The 23,912-nt window shown below is 39.5% G+C and overlaps 1 protein-coding gene across 2 annotated transcripts; it reads left to right on the plus strand.

Moving 5' to 3' along the window:
* The first annotated feature begins 5,922 nt into the window (after window positions 1-5,922).
* tgm1 (transglutaminase 1) lies at window positions 5,923-22,504 on the plus strand. Of its 2 annotated transcripts, none has more exons than XM_002939027.5 (15): window positions 5,923-6,027; window positions 10,967-11,316; window positions 11,556-11,747; window positions 12,138-12,353; window positions 12,515-12,633; window positions 12,795-12,902; window positions 14,517-14,691; window positions 15,600-15,738; window positions 16,188-16,291; window positions 16,452-16,540; window positions 16,670-16,823; window positions 17,666-17,950; window positions 19,083-19,243; window positions 19,368-19,504; window positions 20,289-22,504. In XM_002939027.5, exons 2-15 carry the CDS (start codon window positions 11,001-11,003, stop codon window positions 20,431-20,433), a joined length of 2,340 nt encoding a protein of 779 aa, XP_002939073.2. In that variant the 5' UTR covers window positions 5,923-6,027; window positions 10,967-11,000; the 3' UTR covers window positions 20,434-22,504. The 2 variants fall into 2 exon arrangements, with proteins under 2 accessions (XP_002939073.2, XP_012826927.2); XM_012971473.2 differs by lacking the exon at window positions 5,923-6,027 and adding an exon at window positions 10,536-10,580.
* Window positions 22,505-23,912: the final 1,408 nt, after the last annotated feature.

Consider the following 23,912-nt stretch of genomic DNA (forward strand, 5'->3'; position numbering starts at 1 on the left):
GTGACAGTTATGAGGTAAGGTGTGTGGGAAGGAACTGCTCCCTAAGCTTACTGAGAAACAGGTCAGAAGCCCTGCGCTGTAATCAACATATGGAGGATTTCACATGTGTGTTTGTGCATTTCATACATTTACAGACTTTCAGATTAGAGCAAATTACTAATAAACCAATGTTCTTACCAGGACATTTTTGCTGAGCCCGGCATTTTTTTACCCACCAACTGGTCCCCAGAATTGTTCTTTCAGAAGCCGATAGGATTGCACATTTATTTGCAGAACCACACAGTCTTATTCGCTTTTCCAAAAACTGCTCTAACAGGGCAGACGAAGTAGGAGGTAGAGAAGGCAGTTATTTCTTTTCAATTTTTTTCCCAACCACCACTTTTTTGGGGGGAGGGGGGTATGGAGTACACTGTAAAACATTATGCTTTACCAATGGAAAGCTATAGCCAAGATGGAGAGGCCAACTATGTCATGATTACTAGACATTTACCCCCATCACAGTGGTGGGGGTCATTTTTGATTCTGGTTATTCAGACAATATACATCTACATGCATCTTTGTTATACATGTTATTTTAAGTAAGCCTGCCTATTCTTTTAAAGCAAATGCATACTTTCTTAGTTTTCTACAGTAATGAACACTAATGGAAGCTTTTTTTGTTTTTCTTGATGCTCCCTTTCTCCTGTAAACACAGCAATTTGTTTATACTGAGCTCTATATAAACAAATCTTTCCCTTTCCTTAGCTGCAGTCTTTGTTAGGTTTTGAGATAAGGAGAAGATCATTGTGCAAAGGGTTTATCTAGTAATTTGTTTTGCAACCTATTGCTCAGAGACAGTACCTAAGAAGAACCAGGATGTGCTACAAGAAGTAAGAAAATGAAAGTGGTTTCATTTTCTTGATTTTGGTTAATTAAAACAATAAGAAAAATATCTTCCTCACATACCATATTCATTAGTAAAATGTGCTATAACACCTCTTTAAGGTCATTAAAAATGATTCCCATAGGAAATAGTTAGCAGGTCATTGACTTACCAGCTCAGGGTGCAATCATTATGTCTTACAATGTCAGGCAATATTTGACAATATTGTGTGAGTAATATTATGTGCCCTGACTCACCACTTGATCAGTACTAATTGTTGGGTATGCTTTTAATGGATAAATAAACCTCAACAAAGAATTAGGCTAGAAATGCTTGGTATTTTGTGATTCTATTAAACCAACCCAATACCACCAAAATCACCACCAGGTTTCGTACGATAATCGGTGCATGTATTGTGGGAGATAAAGTAACATCTATCGGACAGGACTGAAAATTTTGATTGGGTGCCTTTAAAGGTGCTTGAACATCGTAATGTAATGCTGAATCATCAGGTAGGGTTAAATAAATCTATTAATGTTAGTAGAGTGAACGATTTTTCCTAAGACCAATGATCGTGGGTAAGATCGTAACTTTAGTGTTTATGGCCACCTTAATCAATTTATGCCATCCTAAACCAATCTATATAACATTAAAAGCCAAATATCTATCTATATATATATACAAATAATATCTATATATATATATATAGTACACAGGGAGGAGCACACCCTATACAAGTCCAAATGCCCTTGGTGCAGGTCAAAAACAAAAATATAATAGAGTGCCACACACACAGGGACTTGATACAAAAGAAAAATAATTGCTTAACCCCAACACACTTGTGTGGCATTTTTGCCAATTAATGCTCCATTTCAGGCTGAGTTTGGTCAGGCTGTTCATGGTTTCCCTCTTTACTGTATGCTTGGTACTCAGTATTTTTGGGAGGTAGCACCCCCTTCAAAATATCAATCAAAGGAAAGACTACTGGCACACAAAGCCGATCCAAGGGAGACTCGCCCCTAACCTTTAATTATGCCAAAACCGCACGTGGATTGGTTTTGTGTGTACCAACAGGCTTTCGTTTGGATGTACATGGTTTCCTACATACATGTTATTTATTTGGTTCATTCCTGTGTGACTTATAATCACAGACTTTATGCATTAATTACAGATGATTGATGTGAATCAAAGGCTGAGAATGAATACAACAATTTCAATGTCAATTATCCAGTAATGGTATACATTACTGAAATGCATATCAAGCTTAAAGGGGAATTTTACCTTTACAAAGCCTTCCCCTTATCAATGTAATGCTTTCATTCTTTTTTAAATGTAAGTTTTAAAAATGGATTTGTTTAGTTCTTTGCTGTATTTCCCTTCTCCAGCTTAGTAGCTACTTTCTAAACAGTTACAGTTTGTTTCATTAGTTGCTACATCTCTTGGAAACTGGCTATTGAACCCTTAATGATGATACTTACTAGCCTTAACTGACTAATGCAATTGATTCAGTCAGTCGTTTTAACCAATGGGTGCCAAATAACATCATCTTTGTTCCTGAAACTTTCTCTTTAAATTGAGTGTTAGGGTGAAGACACACAGAGCTACTTAGTAGCAGCTACTTGTCACAGCTACTAAACGCCAGAAAATACCCTGCCATAGACAATACTGAGACTTGCCTCTGCTAAAATACATGTAGAGACAGTTATCAGTAAATGATAAGCATTATAGCTACTATAGTTAGATTTGATAAAAAATACTTTTTCTTGGGGGATATGCCATAGGCTTAATAGGTACATAGGCAAATGTTACATGGCTTAAAGGGGTATTTTACCTTTATGTTAACTTTCAGTATATTATAGAATTATCAATTCTTAGCGACTTTTTCATTGGTTTTCATTTTTTAATTTTTTTTCTGACTCTTTCCAGTTTTCAAATGGGGGTCACTGACCCTGGCACCCAAAAAACTATTATTGTTACTTTTTGTTACTTATCTCTCTCTTCAGCCCCTCTCTTATTGATATTCCAAACTGGAGAACAGAATAAGAAGCCAAATTTATCAACATAAAATATAATTTTAATAAATAATTCATCACCCCCAATAATTAACATCAGCAGCAGTTTCACACTAATATTACACTGCATAGTGTCTTGTGTAATCAACTAGATTCAGGACAATGGTGTAGCAAAAGCGGATCCAGCTGCTCCATTGTCCAGGACGTAAGGGGGGGCTGCGAGCAGAAGTTATACCCCTGATAGGGGTGATCTTTATGGATCCAGCTGTTAAGGAATTCCAATTCCTACCCCTACCAGTACCGGGTGCTGTTAGTTGGACTTCTGAAGAAGATTGCAAAAGCTGCCATAAGATCCTAAACTCAGCATATGTCATACTGCTCTGCCCACTGCCAAACAGCCTGAGGGATTCTTCCTGTTTCTAGGATGACAAATCTAACCACACAAAAGCCTTTCTTCCAAATACGTCATTAACTCGGCAATGATAAGTATGTGTGGGACTCTTGTACCTGATCAGAGGAATGCTACAAATTAAACAGTGGCAAAAAAAGACAGTGGAGAGATTTCCTTAAAATTGTAGGAACATGCCCCATTAATTCCATTCTCAGCACTCAGTAGGCTCAAGTGAAATACAGTGGTAAAGTGGCCATACACGTTAACATCCACTTGTTTGGCGAGGTCACCAAATGAGCGGATCTTTCTCCTAGGGCCAAACATTCAAATAGGAGGAGATGTTGGCCAGATTTAAGACAGAGAGGCCATCAGGGGTCCCCATACATGAGCAGAAAAGCCAGAGGTTGCTTCACTGGAGCCTCTGTATGATATTTCATTTTACTGCGACAGAGAAATACTATGGCAACTCCCACTCCAATCCAAATCAGGGCCAGTGCCTAAAGCTAGAGAAATGTTACAAAAATGAATATGGTGTAGCATATTTACACATATAAATAGCACCCTGTGATGCAGAGACATTTAGATCCAATTGTAGGTGTAGTTTCACTTTAAACCTCCTCAAATTAGTGAAGAGGGGATCCCAAATGGTATATTTCTACATGATAGGCTACCACCAATACTTAACTGGCAGGATAAGTTGGATAAGCTTTGCCTCTTTATAGGTCCCTGGTAAGGCCTCACCTTCAGTATGCAGTGCAGTTTTGGGTTCCAGTCCTTAAGAAGGATATTAATGAGCTGGAGAGAGTGCAGAGACGTGCAACTAAACTGGTTAAGGGGATGGAAGCTTTAAACTATGAGGTGAGACTGTCGAGGTTGGGGTTGTTTTCTCTGGAAAAGAGGCGCTTGCGAGGGGACATGATTACTCTGTACAAGTACATTAGAGGGGATTATAGGCAGATGGGGGATGTTCTTTTTTCACATAAAAACAATCAACGCACCAGAGGCCCCCCCTTTAGAGGAACGGAGCTTCCATTTGAAGCAGTGTAGGTGGTTTTTCACGGTGAGGGCAGTGAGGTTGTGGAATGCCCTTCCTAGAGATGTGGTAATGGCAGATTCTGTTAATGCCTTTAAGAGGGGCCTGGATGAGTTCTTGAACAAGCAGAATATCCAAGGCTATTGTGATACTAATATCTACAGTTAGGGGACATTTACTAATCCATGAATGGTCGAAAAGCGTCCGAATGTGTTTTTTTCGTTATGATCGGTATTTTTGCGTTTTTTTCCGTCGCCGGCGCGACTTTTTCGCGAATTGTCACAACTTTTTTGTCGCCGTCACGACTTTTTCGCGAATTGTCGCGACTTTTTCGTTAGTATTTTATTTTTATCTGCAGCCCAAGCCTCCCTGCTATTTAACCTATAACATATACTAGCTTCAGATAGGGGTAGAATTCCTATTGTTTCTACCTCCATATCTGATGATTTAGCCCTGAACCGTTGGGTGGGTGATATAGGGCTAATCAGGCCAATTCGGTAGTTTGGCCCTGGGGCTAAACGATCGAATTAGAACAACGGGCATAGGCGAGTTGATTTGGTCCCCGATCCAACTAAATTTTTAAACCTGCCCAATCGATATCTGCCCGATTCTGGGTTGCGCTCATTGCAACACCCAGACTAGCCAAACATTCTTGTCATTCAAGTGGTGCTAAATGCCAACTATTGGCAGGAGAAGAGGTGCAAATACCATATATAGGAGTAACAAGTTTACATTACAAGATTTATTAAATAAAAGTGGTTGGTTTCCAGATGACACACACTTTAAAAAGAAGCTTAAACCAGAATTGACAAGTTTCAGTGCAATGTTATACAGTGTTTTCCAGGAATTCCAGTGAGACAAGTGCTCAAGTAGGAATGGGTAATGTCCCAATACACCTGTACAATTCCCATCAGTTGGTAAATCATGCACCTATTGCATTCATATCTTTATCTGCTTAAATGTAAGGCTTCCATAATCCCCTCCATTCTCCATCTGCAGTTAGCAGTAAGGGTATAGAGTATACAGGCACAGCGCTGATGAATGTATATATCTATATGTATATATAAACACCTCTGGATGAATATGAGACTGTGTGTCGTTAGGGCGAAGTTTTCTTTTTGTATTGTTGTAAATCAAGTGTATAAGTGACAAGACAAACTGTAGCAGAAGGAAAGAATGCCGGGAGAATGTACTGTGCGTGCATGTGTGTGTCTCTATTCACCTGGCAGCCTCCATACAAGATGTATAGATAAGCCGCTTGAACCCTGTGTAAATAACAGCACATTACAGAGAGGTATTTATCGCTCTCCACATCGAGGATGACAATGAAGCATCAGGGGTAAATGTACCCTATACATACCGTAGCTCTAAATTCAGCATAGCTACCTGTATACCTGTATAAAGGAGAATACTACTTGCCTCCCACCAAGGGTGTGTGAGGTATCCAGTAAGTGACATTTGGACAGGTGACAGGTATGAGAGTCACCCGATGAGGTGTGGAAGCAAACAGGAGCCCCTGGGGAGGGCTGTGATGCGCACTGACACGGCTGCATGGCTCACATTCCATGGATTCTTCCCTGTAGGATAGGGGAGTACGGGATGGGCCGCCTAGCTGGGTGGGGATGATAGGTCAGATCCACCCCGGGATTTATAGCCACCCCCCATAGTACAGAGCGCACACACTCGCACAGAAGAGCTGTCATTATCGCCTCAGCTGCTGCAGAGAAAGGTCAGTGCCACGTTTAATTCAGAGGGTGCATGGGACATATGTGTCTGTGTGGGGGGCACAGTCTCCATCTCAGGGCAGTTATACTGTTGGTACAGTACAGAAGTTTATGGCAGCTCCTAAGTCTGCCAGGGAAGTTTGTCTTCCTTCCAATCTCTTGGGGGTATTAAAAGATAGCTGCAGATATATAGCCTATATAACTGTTTTACACTTTTCATTATTTTTGGTGTTATGGATCAGCATGGATGGTTTGCTTGAATCTTATTCTTGTTAGAGGACACCGCTCAGCATCCCTCCCATAGCAGGACCAATGTTAAAGTTGACAAGAGGGTCCCAGACATTGCAGGAAGGCTGGACCTCCATCTATGTGAAGCAAAACGCTCAAATCAGAGACAATAGTTGCCAGACTACAATTTACTACCCCCCAGCAGCCTTTAGGAATGTAGTGCAATAATAAGGAGTCTTCTGTGGGGGCCCATGGCTACTGTGCTGATGAAAAATATCTTATATTCCTAAAGTAACACCTATGTACCTGTAGAGTTCTAGCTAAGGATTTGCAACATAGACATTACTGGCTCAGGGAATTGGCATTCTGTGTTTTCTCATTAGCTGTTATATTGGTTGTGTTTTTATTTTTTAATATAATCTGTGTGCAGTGTATATACCCATTTATTGTACAGCTCTGCAGAATATATTGGCTATTTCTAAATACCTGTTATTAAGGCACAGGGAACTTAAGCAGCATGACATTATAGGTGTACAGATCTGTGGCTGTACTGTAGTTGGCTTGCTTGTAGCTACATGTATTTAACTCTGTATTGGAAATGCAAAATTAACTATGTTCATTTTTAGAGTTCATCATCCATTATTAGAGGATCTTTGCTAAAATGTATCATCAGTGAAAAGTTAGTCTCTAATTTTAAAAAGTTTCTAGGATGTTTCTGACATTTCAGCATGATATAAATATCTTAACATATGTCATATGACTGCTGGAAAAGAACTGCCGAGTAACAGAAAGAAAGATAAAGAGACTGGGAGGAAACTTGTCTGTTTGCAATGTTGGATTTGGAAAATGAGTTTTTTTATTTTCTCAATTGCTGATTAAATGAAGGCAGTTATTTATTACTTGTTGAATTAAGCTGCTTAGAACTTGTTGTCTGTGTTTTATAAGTAAATGATTAAATGATTATGCACCATGGTAAACAAAATTTGTCACAATGTTTACTGCAGCTAGAAATGCTTTGTATACTCAGTGCAAACATCATTGCTTCCCATATTTTGGAGCTTTCTGGATAATGGGTTTCTAGATAATAGGTCCCATGTACACAGCTCATATTTTCCAACCGGTGAAAATTATTTCCAGGAGCAATTTGTGAGGGGACTTTGTGCCATATCAGAATGTATTAGTTTAGAGGCATTCTGACTGTCGGTTTATGGTGTAATTTGTCTTACTGAATTACACTGTGTACATTGCTAAAAATTCACTCTACCATTTAACATTTTGTTCTTGAACCAATAAATGCATATTTTTTAGTTTTAATATTGGTGTGTAGGCAGCCATTTCATGTCATTGTGCTTTATCCTGTGCTTTTTGAAAGAGCCAGCACCGCACAATGGAACTGCTCTCACATGAGCTATTGTTTCTCCTACTCAGTGTAACTGGAGGGACACGGGATCATTTTTTAGGGTGAAGACACGGAGCTACTTAATAGCAGTCATGACTACTAAACACCAGAAAATACCCTGCCATAGACAATACTGAGAATTGCCTCTGCTAAAACACACATAGAGACAATTATCAGTAAGTGATCAGCATTGTCTATTTCTGTAGCCATGAGAAGTAGCTGCTACTAGTAGCTCCATGTGTCTTCACCCTTTGCAATGCAGGTGCTGGAATATGAACAGTATTGGGCCTGAACATAAAGCAATAAATAACAAGAATAACTAACAGTTATCTGTGTTTTGGTTGCTACAGTGACATAACATAATTATGCAGAGGTGTCTAGTCTAGTATGTGGGGGTTGTTAGGGGGAATCTGTGGTGACCCCCTATGACATGTCAAAAACCCACAATTTCATAATGGTTGGGAGGAGAAAATGTTCTTTTTGCAGGGATTCTAGGCCCCTGAAGTTATACACAAGTATTATATACTTAAAGTTAATATAAAGGTCCTTCAAGGGATCCAACACCTGATGCTGGTATAGGCAGCCTTCAGTATTCCACATGTAGCAGACATACTCTTCCCAGCATCCCTATTGGAATCTTTGCGCCGCATGTTGGCTATTTCTGGCCTAGTGGCCTTCTGTGGTTACTCAGCAGCAACCCACAAAGCTGGTTTGTATTCTTAAATACATCGCTGTGTGACTGGGCATTTTGTGCCTCTAGCAGGCTGTGGTGCTGGTATGCAGCACAAAGATGCCAATTGCCAAGCATTTAATCATAGTTTAGACATGAGTCTTGACAGGGTGCAGTCATTACTCACAAAAGATTACATATAATCCCCTATTCCCACACAGGCATGTACAACCGAACACAGTATAGCTGTATGATATGTGTATGCGTATTTTCCTGATTTATAAAACCCTGTCTGCGTTAGGTAGTATTGTATTTATGAGAGGAGGGTAATGCCCAAGACACAAGTTTGATTAACGAGCAATAAAGGTCTGTCTAGTATTTGCTTTTCAAAAGAAATTATCTTACCAAAAATTAGGTATGAAATACAAAGTACATCTAGGTTCCATCCGTGGGTGGTGTCCTGCCATCTCCCCTAATACGCGCTTTGATAACAACCCACCCCTAGACCCCTCTGCCCCTTTTCATCACTCCAGGGCCACCCTGCTGCCCCAGAGTAGCAGCTCTCTTCACTGAATTCTGGCTGAAAAATCTAGCCCTCAATGAAGAGAGCAACATCAGGGTGCAGAACTCAGCAGCCTCCTCTTGCTCTGTATCTTATGTTTATCAATGGCACACAAAACAGGGTGAGTATATGGTTACCACCTGGCAGGGGCATTTTGGCCCTCAGTGCCACCCTGAGGTGCCACCTTAGGTTTTTTTTGCCACCCCTGGTAACCTCAAGAGGGGTCATCAGAGGCGAGTTTCTCATCTAGCCTCATTGTAGTAGCACCCCTGCCAGCTGGCCAGTAAAAATTATGTCTAACATTATTAAATTGTAAGGTCTTTGGGCAGGGCTCTCTTCTCCTCCTGTATTGGTTATTGATTGTTTTATATGTTACTCTGTATGTCCAATAAAACCCACTTATTGTACAGCACTGCGGATTATTTTGGTGCTTTATAAATAAATGTTAATAATAATAAAAGCAAAGAAAAAGAAAAATATAGGAATATAGGACCAGTATTTTTTCCACAAAAATGTGACAACCCCACATTAGCTTACTAGTCTTAAACCGGCCCTCTCTTACCTGCTCAAAAAAGTCTTAGAGGGGCCTGGTTCAGAGTAGCAAACCCTACCTCTTCCCCCCACCCGCTATCCTTACTGAGAGCTGGCAGGGAGCTGGGATTTATATGGAACTCTAGTGGAAGAATTCCTCACAGTCTGGGCTCCCCTGTCCCCAATGTTTATACGCAGTCTGCCTTTGTTTAAACGCAGTAGCCTCATAGTAATTTATCACTGTTTGAATACAATACAGTACATCTGGAAATGCACGTCAGGTGTATCCTTAAAGATTTAATATTTAAAATTTGTGGTTGCTTTTCGCCATGTTTTTTCCCATTATGCAGAAAATGGCAGAAAATGTGTTTGCTGTTTTTGTAATATTTGTTCCAGTTTGAAAATTCTTGAAAAAAATTATTCTAAATGTAATTGCTTATTTTCCCCAGCTTTTCCTGTATGAATTTATAATGTTATCATTATAAGAATTTTTATCTGGGCATGAAAGCTTTGATAAACAAAGGAAAATTTGCATTTTTTATTTAAAAATGATTGTATACAAAGGACAAAAATACTAACATGAGGCTCTTTTCGGAAATGGCAAAAAAAAATTGCACAGGCAAAAATGCAATATTTACTTAAATTCAGATAAATGTATGCGTATTAAATTGCTGTATGACTCAATGGGTCTCATTTAGGCACATTTACACTACCACAATAATCCATAATTAGCAATTAGATTTGACCAGGTGATTACAGGCAAAACAATGAATGTACATAACTGATTGGTTGTTATAGATTGGCGCACATCTGCTCTGTGGTTGTAAATGAGCGCTAAGGAATCTAGCAGCCAGTCATTTATATGAACTGTACAGGAAATAGATGAGGGCATGAGAGGGTAAATTAGTAAAGAAAAAAAAACAATGTTGAAGAGGGCAATAGAAGAGGGAGGGTGTGGTAGATATTAAGTTCCTCTTCAATTTCAGCTCTTTTTTAGGTTGCTGTTTCCAAATTTTTAGGGCAGGAAGCCAGGGGTGGGAGGCACAGGCTGATAGCGAGTCTGGGTGTAGGGTGGGTGTCTAGAAACATTAGGTGAAAAGTTCATGTTCATTGCTGGGAAATCACTCAGCGTGCATCCGCCTCAGTAAAGCTGTTCAAGGGGGACTCGGTGAGACATTATGTTTCAGCATGCTGGTGCCTCAGTTACTATGAATGCTGCTCATTCTAGAGAGTGCAATAAGAGGGCTTTTCCTTTCACATGAGAGGGACTCAGTTTGCCTCAATATATTAAGAGTTTTTTGATTGGATGACTCCTTCCTCCTTTTGCTGCTCTTTATATTATTTTGTGAATGTTTCTATCGTCATCACAATGAGACAAAATGTTTGGAGCCAGCATTTGTCTAAACAACCTTAGTAATATACCTTCATTCAGCTGCAATAGGAACACCCAACCAATAACGACTGTCTCAGACATGGTTATTTTTTTCCCCTGCTTCTCTTCAAAAAGAATGTTCTGTTAAATTGTTTCCTAACAGCTTCTTTCTGATCACACAGGGCTGTTTGCTTTGCACTTACTGCCACAGGAAATATGGCTCGGTGTGAGGAGAGGAAAAAGTCCTTCTGGGAGAGGCTCTGTCCATGTTGCTGCACAGAGAGAAGCCAATATGAGCCAGACAATGATATGAGACCAGTAAACAGACCTGATGGAGGAAGCAGGGACAACAGACCTGATGGAGGAATCGGGGACAACAGACCTGATGGAGGAAGCAGGGACAACAGACCTGATGGAGGAAGCAGGGACAACAGACCTGATGGAGGAAGCAGGGACAACAGACCTGATGGAGGAAGCAGGGACAACAGACCTTCAGTTAACCCTCCCTCTCCTTCCCTTACCCCTTCCATAGGTAAGACAGTAAGAGAGAACTGGATGTCCTGTGTAGGATCTTTAGCCTTGTTACCCTGTTGTGTTACCTTGACTGTTCTGATTACTTTTCTTTCTAATTGCATACAGTCTTTTAATATTATCTTCCTATGCAACCAACTCCTTTTCCTTTTTTAAAAATCCACATTAGCTCTGCGACCCATTGACCAAGTCCTAGCACCTTCACTCAGTAGATCTCCTAACCCATTCACTGATTTTCAGGAGGACCACTGCAGGTGCAAAATGTGGACCTGTTGAAACAGCGTGGAGGAGAAACACGCAGAGCTCACCATACAGATGAATTTGAATATGATGAGCTCATTGTGCGGAGAGGGCAGCCCTTTAAAATTTGTGTCACTTTCCAGAGAGCATTCAACCCTAAGAGCGATCGGATTTGTGTTGTACTACAAATGGGTAAGTTCGAGCAGTACTACTACTACTGCTACTTTAACTGCAACTATTACCTTTCCTGGAACTGTTTGCCATAGAGCTGTTGTGTGGTAAAAGAGAACCCTGGTGCCACTAAGGACTACCTTGGCAATGATGTCTCATGAAGTCTCATAAGCATTATTTTCTAAAACAGTAGTTGTCATTTTCTGGGTCCTGGTACAGAAGGCTGCCATGTTGTAACGACACTAGTGGTTATGTAAGGAGCAGTTCTCTGTGGTTATGTATATGCTTTATCTTGAATTAGTTTTGTTACTACTGGCTGCCTAACCCGTTCTCTTACTATTTCTTCATCTTTTGACATAGTTGCCATTAATATATTTACATAGTGACCATTAATATATTTTACTCCTACAGCAAATGCTCAGCCAATCACCCTTTCACAAGTCAATGAATTTGATGAAAGTGGTTGGGCATGTCAAGTAGCTGAGGTCAATGGTTGCAAATCGAATATATGGTTGAACACATCAGCTCAGGCTCCAATAGGACTTTACCAAATGATTGTGAAGACTAACAGCGGGGAAGGACCCTCCAATCTCAGGGTCTATATCCTCTTCAACGCTTGGTGCCGGAGTAAGTTTTCTATGATCTTATTTTTCACTTCCAACACATTCTTGTGCCTGAATGCTGCCTCTTTATTTTCCAATGTCTTTTGTGTGTCCATACTATCCTACTTATTCCCAAGTTGCTGTTTCTTTTTTAATGGCTTTGGTTTGCATCTCTTCCCCTAACAGTGGATTCAGTCTTTATGGATAATGAAGCATGGCGGCAGGAGTACGTGCTTAATGAGATTGGCAGGATATATTATGGCACTCAAAATCAGATTGGAGAACGATCCTGGAACTATGGGCAGGTCTGACACTGAGGGCTGAGGGGAGGGGTTTCTTTCTTTCTATACTATCCTTTCCAAGAGTACATATTTTTTTCTGTATTGATAAATGACTGACCACATTGTGGGTCTCCATCCCAGATTATCTGGTTCCTCTTATCCAAGCTCAAATGTCTTTTCCACAGTTTGATAAAGGAGTCCTTGATGCTTGCCTCTATCTGTTAGACTGTGGTCGTATAGCACCTGGTTCACGAGGAGATCCGATAAATGTCACCCGAGTCATATCTGCGATGGTGAGAATCCTTTGGGCAATGGGATACTTTGCTAGGGTTTCTTATTTTTATAAAGATATTCTTAAAAAGCTTTATAGCATATCGTTGTATAATACTCAGCCAACTGTTAAATAGGAGGAGGTGGGGGTTACTCCAAGGGGCAGATTTATCAAAGTGTAAAATTAAAGCTCACCACAGTAATGTTCACCCACTTTTTTTTCATTCTTAAGGGATTCTTAGAAGTCAATTTTATCAAATGGTAACTTTTTCTAACTTCGGTTTTGTGAAGTTGCACAAAGTTTCCTCCTGCACCCATTGGCAACTCCTATTGTTACCGGCGGAAGGCAATTCTGAGCGGTTAGTCACCCGCAATAGGAGAGATCTATCGCGGGCAATTAACACGCTCAGTGGGACTTCAGCCTAAGGAATGAATTGCCATTTTCTCCACCAGGTGTTCCCTTAGCAACTAAAGAATAGCCTAAAGGACCCCAACAATTAAGCTTTTATCACAATTACTAAACAATGTATAATGAATTAACACATTTATCAGCAGACGAATGTGTCATAGTAGGACCAGGGCTCCAACACCCCTTTATATTATTAATCATTGATGCAAATTCATGGGGGGATTACCAAATCAAACAAGATATTTTCTTCACTAGAATTAATAATTCAAGCATGAAAAAAGTCTGGTAAATTTTAACCAACCTGTAATTTTTTACTGAGAGGTAATAAAAGTTGATAAAGCAGACCCTAAGGGGCTGATTTACTAAGACACGAATTCCGACCGAATTGGAAAAATTCCGATTGGAAAACGAACATTTTGCGACTTTTTCGTATTTTTTGCGATTTTTTCGGCGCCTTTACGACTTTTCGGAAATTATCGCGACTTTTTCGTTACCAATACGATTTGCGCGAAAAAACACGAGTTTTTTGTAGCCATTCCGAAAGTTCTGATTTTTTCGTAGCGTTAAAACTTGCGCGAAAAGTTGCGCTTTTTTCGTAGCGCTAAAACTTAAAAGGTGCGACGTTTTGCGCAAGTTTTAACACTACGAAAAAATCACAACTTTTTGCGCAAGTTTTAACGCTACGAAAAAATCGCAACTTTCGGAATGGCTACGAAAAACTCACGTTTTTCCGCAAAAATCGTATTGGTAACGAAAAAGTCGCGATAATTTTCCGAAAAAATCGCGAAATACCGATCATTACGAAAAAAACGCAATCGGGCGCATTCGGCCCGTTCGTGAGTAAGTAAATGGGCCCCTAAGAGTTTATGCCTGTGTTTTGGAGTTGCTAGATATTGTACAAAGGTTGTGTAGGGAGAACAAAGACAATATATGAGAGGTGTATGTAAAAAGTGTAGATATGATATGTTGCCATTATTTAAGATTTTTTCTTATCTTTCTCTCCCCTGTTATTTTCTTTTTAAACATCCCCACTCCCTTTCAGTAATCGTATTTTTCGTTTTGTTTTTTTTTTTTTTAATTTCTTTATAAATCCGTCCATATTTTGTCCCCTCATTTTTTTCTTTCACATCTGTGCTAATCCATTTTTTATCCCTCGCTTTTGCCTTTAACAATGTCTCCTTTCTATTTCTTTGACCCACCTGCCTTTTATCTTGCTTCTCTCCAACAGGTAAATTCAATGGATGACAATGGTGTGGTTGCAGGAAGCTGGTCTGGGGATTATGCAGATGGCGTAAATCCCGTTGCGTGGGTTGGAAGTGTGGATATTTTACTCCGATATCACCAGAGTGGCAGCTCAGTTAAATATGGACAGTGCTGGGTGTTTGGTGGTGTCACAACTACAGGTAAATTTATGAATAAAAAACAATACAACTCAAATACAGGCACCTAGTTTTAGATGACATATCTTAGTATGTCTAAAGAAGGCAGCTAAAGCAGCAAGGCAGTCAGCCAAATCGGTAATTGCCAACAATACTGGCCAGTGATACTTATGGAGGATTAGCACCCAAAAACTGCATAATGAAATTAATTTGTTAGAATTAGAAATGTATTCATTCTTTGACATTTCCCAACATATATTAAATAGAAATAGTCAGTGGTTCTAAAGTTTTTTTTTTTTTATAAATGTAATTGCAAATGGAAGCAGTATGTGTTAATCCCTCTACTCTGGTTCTGATCAGAGCTTACTGGGCGATCTGCCCATGGGCCAGATCATCCTTATGTTTGGCCAACTCACACACCATACAATGTTGTAAGTTAAGGTCCCCATACACGGGCCGATTCTAGCTGCCGATATTAGTCCCTTAGACCGATTCAGCAGCTAATCGGCCTGTGTATGGGCACTACCGACGGGCCTGAAATCGGGCAGGTTAAAAAATCTAGTCGGATCGGAGACCGCATTGGCTCGTTGATGCGGTCCCCGGACCGACTTTGCCTATACCCGCCGTAATAATTTGATCGATTTCGCCCACCCGTAGGTGTGAGATATCGGGAGAAGAACGATGTCGCCAAGCGAGCGGATCTTAAGGTGTATGGGCACCTTTACATCAGGGAATCACAGATTGATTAAGCAATTGTTCTGGCTATCCAGCCTTAGATGGGCAGGACAAATGATCTTTCTACCCTGTCCAAATTGGGCCCTGCTAACACTGCATGATCTTGTTTACATTTTTCTAACTTATATTATCTTACTGTGCCCTCTTCCCTGGCCTATTTACTTTCAATAACCTTCTCATTTTATATTCTGTTGTAGTATTACGATGTCTTGGAATTCCTGGGCGAACCATTACCAATTTTGCATCTGCGCATGATGCTGATGGAAACCTCACATTTGATATTTATTTTGATGAAAATATGAAGCCCATCGAAGATAAGAACCGTGACTCAGTCTGGTAAGTCTGCATATATTTTTGTACACAATTGCACAGAAATAGAAATAGAATCCAAGTTTGCATCTTGTACCTCCAAACACCTATAGCATGTATATCTCTGTATCAAAATTGTTCCAAATACATAAATACATATAAATGTAATTCTAAGAAAGTTACCATTAAACATATTCATTAAAACTTTCCAGTTAACTATATTAGAAATAGTTTTTATTTTGCACAGTCTATTTTACCCAGTTTCAGCTAGATGCAAATGCTTTATGTATGAAATTCTTACAGGAACAGATTAGAATCCATGTTATACCTCATTCTTCTCATTCAATCCTTTACACACACACACCTGCTCAGCCTAAACAAATGTAAATACAGGATGCACACAACCTCTTTGTATTATTTCTGGCTGTTCAATTGGGTGGTGTTACATTACTTTTCTTGTGTCTGTTTGTGCCCAGGAATTACCACGTTTGGAATGACTGCTGGATGACACGCCCAGATCTTCCTGCAGGATATAGTGGTTGGCAGGCAATTGATTCTACCCCTCAGGAAACCAGCAATGGTGAGCAAGTTCAAGATTATCCCTAGCCTCTTTATAAAGTATGTTTGTTCTCATTTAAGCACATTACATTCTCTTCTACCTTTTCGTCTCTCCTTTCTCAGTGCTGTCTATTTCTTAAAAAAATGTCATCATGTGTTTTTTCCATTCTTCCCTTTTTCAGGTATTTACTGCTGTGGTCCTTGCCCTCTTCTTGCTATTAAGAATGGACTGACCAATATAAAATATGATGCACCATTCATCTTTGCAGAGGTACTTTGGATCTGTGTAATATATTCTCAACAGTGTGTACTTCTAGAGTTTAATGCACTACTACTTGGACCACGTTTTGTAGCTGGTTTTGAAAAAGTAGTTTTATTGTTATTTCTTTTATGTGCAAAGGTAAATTCAGACAAGGTCTGCCACCAGCGTATGCCAAATGGCCAATTTAAGCGGGTTCTTGTGGAGGAGAGAGCAGTTGGCCACTGCATCAGTACCAAGGCAGTTGGCTCTTTTGCCCGAGATGACATCACTTACCTGTACAAGCACCCAGAAGGTAAGTTAAATGCTTAGCCACACTGAACCAAATCCCATAAATTATTATAAGTACACTTATTACTGTGAATAAAAAGGCCTATAATGTATTATGTCAAAGCTGCACCCTATTAGTCACAGACGGCAGACAGGGAGTTAGAAATGCCAGTGTTTCTGTAAAACTTGAATAAATGTTACAAAAAATTCCATTCAAGAAAAACAGTGGAGAATTACATTACTATAAAGCCTGGTAAACTCCAAATCAGAACTAAACATTTTTATCACATGTTATAATTAAAGATTTTTGTTTAGTTTCTCCTACTAAGTAAAATGAGAAATTTAAAATGAGATCCCTATGCCCCCAATGTGACTGCAAACACTACTTATAAAAAGGTTATACATGATAACATTGATTTAATTAACTTATGTGATGTGTGATGTGTGCATCACCAATTTACAGTACAGGTATGGGATCCCTTATCCGGAAACCCGTTATCCAGAAAGCTCCGAATTACGGAAAGCCCATCTCCCATAGACTCCATTTTAATGAAATAATTCAGAATTTTAAAACTGATTTCCTTTTTCTCTGTAATAATAAAACAGTACCTTGTAATTGATCCCAACTAAGATATAATTAATCCTTATTGGATGCAAAACAATCCTACTGGGTTTAATTAATGTTTTATTGATTTTTTAGTAGACTTAAGGTATGGAAATCTAAAATATGGAAAGACCCCTTATCCGGAATACCTTTGGTCCTGTGCATTCTGGATCATGGGTCCTATACCTGTATAATAAACATGTGTCAAGTATCCTTTCTAGAGTAAAAATAGTCACACTGTTTTCCCCCTTGTACAATTCCAGGATCAACCGAAGAGCGTAACTCAGTGCACACTGCTGCACGTTATTCAAACAAACCACTGGCAGCTGTTGATAATGAAGAGACAAGTGATGTGTCCATGTCGGTTGAGTCACAGGATGGTGTCATCACAGGAAGTGACATCAATGTCAGAGTGTTACTGAAAAATAACAGCAATAGTCGACGCTGTGTGTCCTTGTCCTTGACCGTTGGTGTCATGTACTACAATGGAATTTGCAAAGAATCATTCAAAAATGAGACCCGAGATACAACACTAAATCCTGGAGAAGGTTAGATTCACTTTGTAATCATTTTATCAACCTATAACTTCTACATGGTGCATTACACAACCTTTCACTGACCCTTTGACTGATCAGGGTGCATGTGGCACAGAAGGACTGACTGGCGTAGGCAACTGGACAAGCAGTTTTAAATAAGAACATGTTCCCCTGTGCCAGGGAACCATAAATTCTTAAAGCAGTTGATGGGGATCCTGGTTCAAGGCCATTTAAGGTCATGTTTGGGGTTGAGGTGGAAGATTCAAGACTCCATCCTAAGTTTCAAACATAGTTTACGTATATTTCTCTGGCAAAAGAGGGCCAAAGTAACACACACAGGATATATGGCTAGGACACATAGTTTCTATTCAAAACTTTATACCCTCTAGGTATATATTTAGTACATTCTTTTGCAGACATAGCAGAAAGACAAGCGAGGCACCTGTGTTATATAACCAGGGAGTGGGAGAGAGGGGGCGGCATCAGAGCTGCTGCCTCAGGCCACTATATAAAATGTTTTATTTTCTGCTAATACAGTGATAATGTTTTTTTTCTACAGGGTATATACTTACATGCTGTCAAATGTCAGATGACATTTGTTCATATATTTGCTAGTTTGTTATGAAGGGCCCTGAATATATGCTGGTTTGCAAATAAATGTTTACACCCTATCCCCCATATCTAATTAAAGGAATAAAAATTGCCACAGTGCAGTAGCCCATGGCAACCAAAAACATGTTGGCTTTAAAAAAGGTGACTAGTAAATGTTACTTGCTGATTGGTTGCTGTAGGTTACAGTGCCTGGGCAATCTTACTTTGGTTTATTACATAACACCAGCAGTCTGCTTTTGTCTAGAGTTACTGCCCAATAACATACCTACTAAGACAATATATATTTTTGCTGCTTAATGGCATGAGATTAAATTTTTCATTCACATTCAGCTACAACACCACCCATGATTCTTTTCCTGTGTTTATTTACTATTTATTTATTTGCAAAGAATGATCTGGTTACAGGGCACCTCTGTATCTACTAACTCTCTCTGATTGGGTCAAGGGTTTACTAACCATGGACCTAAACATATATATGGTGCAGACAATCCCTTTTACTTGAGTAACCTATTTGTTTCTCTTACCATAACAGGAAAGGCAGTCGGGATGCTGATTAGCTATGCAGAGTACAGTAAGCATTTAGTGGATCAGGGTGCCATGATGCTCACTGTGTCTGGAATAGTAAATGAGACGGGTCAGAAACTTGCCAAACAGCACACATTTAGAACAAGGACTCCAGATCTGGTCATCAAGGTAATTAAGTCAATGGTGAACTAAAGAAATTTTTTTTTTTCTAAATTAGAGTTATGGTCCATACATTTCATGTATGTATATTTTGCTGGACTGTAGTGTGACATTGTTTGCCATTGTGTTTCAGGTCCGGGGCGATGCTATAGTTGGCCAACAGATAGTGGCAGAGGTTATATTCAAGAACCCACTTAACACAACTCTGCACAATGCTGTTTTCCATGTGGAAGGGCCTGGCCTGCAGAGGCCAAAGGTTATAAAATACGGGTATGTGCACTATGTCTTATACATGGCCTTCAGTTAAGATGGGCTACCTTTTCACTCTCTTTCTGTTACCTTTCATCTAAACAACTTTCAAAGCTTCTAACTCACTGACAATGGAAATATTTCTCATTTACAGCATTTTTGTTTCTTTGCCTAAGGCCTACTTATATTAAAGGGCAATTTCATCCTAAATACAACAAAATTATTCTTCTGTCATGCCAGACACATCCTTCTGAGATTGGGTACATTCCCTATCTATAACATTATTGCATCTTTTCCTGAGGACTAGTTATATTAAAAGTCATGTAAAACCCAAATACAACAAATATATAGTTACATAATTAATTTGTGTTTAAAAAACATAATAGTCCAACAAATACAGCCCCTCATGACCCACAGTGCCTTTATATACACAGAACTATACAGGCCAATTTTCAGATATGTTAATATATAGTGCAAACCTATGTTTGTCCAAAAAGTTATTGAAAATGGGCCCAGGTCCATTTGGTGACCTCGCCAAACAAGCAGATCTGGCTGTGTATGGCCAACTTAGGATCTACAGCTCCATCCAGCCTGATACAATAAGCCATATACTACACTACAGAGACTATAGGCTGCTGAAAAAAAGACTTGTGGTTACAGTTTTAAATAATATCAGCAACACCGCACAAAGAATAAAATATTGTACTATTCTTCTTTGGAAAGACTGAACTACTTCATAGTGCCTATATAGTAAAACAGACATATTCTTGCTGTGTATTTTAATCTTCTGTTCCTATTTCCACAGTAATATTGGGCCCCTCCAAACTGTATGCGTCTCAGAGCGTTTCACACCTAGACGTCCCGGTCCTCGTCAATTTATTGCCAGTCTGGAGAGTAACGAATTGAGCCAAGTACATGGAACGACAGAAGTGGTCGTGCAACCCTGCTAAACCGAAGCAGAACAGAGTCATAGCTAATCCAGAGCCAATCTGCACTATTAATTCAGTATTATTAGGTGATACAGGTGCAACATGATGACCTCACACTTTGTATAGCATTAATTGTAGAGAGTGCCAAACAATTAGAAGTGATTTTATCCTATTGAAGCTGACAGTCATATGGGACATCAAATTAAGTTCTGCTTTTGTCCAACAGATGTTATTGGACTTCAATTTTTTTGTGTATTATCTCATTCACTGGAAGAGCTCAAATCATTTGGTCATTAAGCTAATCATTTTTTTTAGATGTTTTAGTGACTCTTAGTTGTGTCTCTGCCTCATAAGGCCCAAAGTAACTGATAGAGATGAAATGTAATCTAGTATTCCATGGGTGCAAAGACTTAATTGCTGAGTCACGAGCAGAACTTGCTAGTCATTATTGCCTTTTCCCTCCCGTCCTTGTCTTATGGAATTGTCAAAAAGCATTATTGATGGCACAGCTTTATTTGATGGGTTGCAACAAGGAAAGAACTGTATTTCATGTTTGGTGAGTTAAGTGCCAAAAGGGGTTAGTAGCTGATGGCCTTAACCCCTTCAGACAGCAAGAGACTCCTGTATTTTGTGGGTTCTTTAGCGTCAGTCGCTTAAAAGAATTGCAGGCATAACACAGGCGGTTGTTACAGTTGCACCATATTTAACAAAGATGCCACTTATTATCCAAGATACAGTATCCTATCTTTATTATTTAACACTTTCTGGTCACTGTACTTGGTTTGAGACCTCAGCAGCCATGCTTACCTTTACATGCTTAGACTGTGACTACTGGTGAGACAGTCATGGCAAAAGAGGCTGGATTGAACATAGTAGGACTATTAATATAGAGTGATGTCACATTTCAGCACGTAAACTGTGTTACTATACTATGCAGATACATTAATATCACTGGTTCTGCAGTTTGACTGTTGTTCTTAACTGTGAGCAAAGTAAGTAAATATTTCTAGTACATGTATATAGGGGTATGTACAGTCAGTTTAAACGAGAAGGAAAGCCTGGTTAAAGCCCATCCTGACGTGTCTTCATCAGCATATGCTCCAGGTCTGCAGTCACAGACACGAGTACCTCAAGCAGGATGAGATGGTGCCTTGCCAACTCTTCTGCCCTGCACTGCTTTTTATAGCTGGGTACAGCAAACAGGAATGCTTTGTGGGTCCCTGTTTCGTGGTTAACGAGCAAGAAGGGAGGACTCTGGAGGGGGCCAAGGAATTAAACAGGTTTTCATTCTACTTTAACAGTTAGTTACCAGTGCAAACTTGCTATGAATATTTTTTTTTTTTAAAGATAATTATACACCCATATTTAACCATGTTACACTTGACATTTGTGTTTGTCCTATAAAGCAGGGCCAACTTAAGTAGTGGTGGGGCCCAATGTAACATTGGCTTTGACAAATATTTATGTAAATGAAAATTGTCCTACATTTGGCCCTTTAGCTTTTCTTGAAAAAACTCCATAGGATTTGCTAGGAGTTGTACTTGAAAATAACCGAAGGGTTTGTAGGTTGGGAAACACTGAAATAATGTGTTACTGTCTCCATTATGTATTATATGCCAATCATCACAACTACCACTACACTGTACTGCTGTTATACTGGCAGTCCAGTATTTGGACCAGTTTGTAATTTGCAGTTTTAGAAAACCTGTAATAAGGTTATTGGAGAAAATATTTTCTCAAGAAACTGTACAAGATTTGCGTTCCTTTTTCTATATTTTACGAGATTGGAAGCTCTAGTTAGCAAACACTCTCTAATACCTCAACTAGTAACTATTTGTATGTATAATTGCTTTTTCCTCCAATTGCCAATGTTATGTTACAGTCTACATCTTGCAATTTAGAGCAGACAATAATATTTACCCATCAGCCATTGTGCTTTCCTGTAGGGAACCACTGTAGCCAGCAAAGACCCTCCAGGTGGTGAGAAATAAACCCTTACATTGAATGTGTGCACTTTTTTAAGCCCTCTAAAAATCTAAAGATCAAATATATATTTTAATGTTTTAATAAATATTTTTTAATATTAACAAAATGTGTGTATTTGTCATTTGTCAAATCATTTTTTCACAATAAAAGCACTGATCTTGTTTTTGTAAGAGCTATAGACTATGGACCTCATTTGCAAAGCTGGGTGCAGAAAGTACAGAAAAAAGCAGCATTTGGTCATTTTTTTGCACTTTGCATGTTGCATTCGGCTTTCTGCAAATGGTCCCAGGCCTCTATGCTGTGCTTCTGAGGGCAGAGACCTGCAGCAAGGCCTTTGAATCCAGCACCCTACTTTGCTAGGGAGTATCAGGATGTTTTGTTCTTTCATCCATCATTAAATGCAGAGAGCAGTGTGCAGAATGAGCATTAAGGGATGCTCTCTTGCACTTGCGCCCCCATGGTCATAAATGGCTTCTAATGTATAATAATATTAATAATATTTTTTCTGTATCCAAAAACTCCTTGTTGATAAACACAGTTTTGGACGCAGAAGACAAACTCAGGAATTTTGATACTCTGCTCTATATGGTTAGGAATGTAAATGACAATGTGACTAAGTAAGGTAAGGTTCTTGCATCGTCTCCTCGCTGTGACCTAGTTTGGAGAATACACTGTTCTATTATGAATACCTGCATTACAGACGCACCTCTGTCCCACCTCACTGCAGCCTGTTCCTTGGGCGTTCCCAGCCTGCAATACACACGCACACTGACTAGTTATTATTCAGCACTTACAGTGTTTGTTCCCATCATGGTTACCAATAACTACCAAAGGATCTGTTTGAAATACAAATGTTTAGATTTCTGTGCAGCCCTGCATTACATAACCGAATTTCGCAAGCTAAGGGAGCATTCAGCTATGGTATTAGGGATCTATGTATTTTGTATTTTTATGGCAGACTGCAGGCTTGTATCTGTTCTGCATAGCTCTGTTTAAAGCAGTCACATGTACTGATTTAGATGCATCTATCTAGTAGGATGTTACACTTCTTCCAAAATGGCACAGGGGGCATTTTGCTGCCTGCATGACTTGGCAAGTGAGCAACAAAATGCTTACAATTGTGGCAATCCATAGGAGCGTGTTAGTTCAACTAAAAACAGTGGGTGCTATATTCTTTCCTTAGAAACAACAATCCTCTATTATGCTACTGTACAAAGTACTCTTGCAGAATCACACCATGTCCAGCCCAGATGTAGCCTATGGCCTCCATGGCACACTAACTTACTTGTCTGAATGACAAGCATTAAGGATGGGTAGGAAGGTGGTAGGGAGGATAACTACGTACATGCCCTTGCCAACCCATCATGACTATATGTGGCTGGCGCTGTATTCAGGGTGGTACTTGCAGGTCTCCTGCTGCAATTCAATTAACATGGAAGGCAGCGTGCAGAGTGTAAAAAAGTTGGGTTGCACCCATTTTTTGCACTTTCCCATCCACTTGGTAAATGACTCCT

This window comes from Xenopus tropicalis, chromosome 1, assembly GCF_000004195.4.
Source record: "Xenopus tropicalis strain Nigerian chromosome 1, UCB_Xtro_10.0, whole genome shotgun sequence".
Taxonomy (NCBI): domain Eukaryota; kingdom Metazoa; phylum Chordata; class Amphibia; order Anura; family Pipidae; genus Xenopus; species Xenopus tropicalis.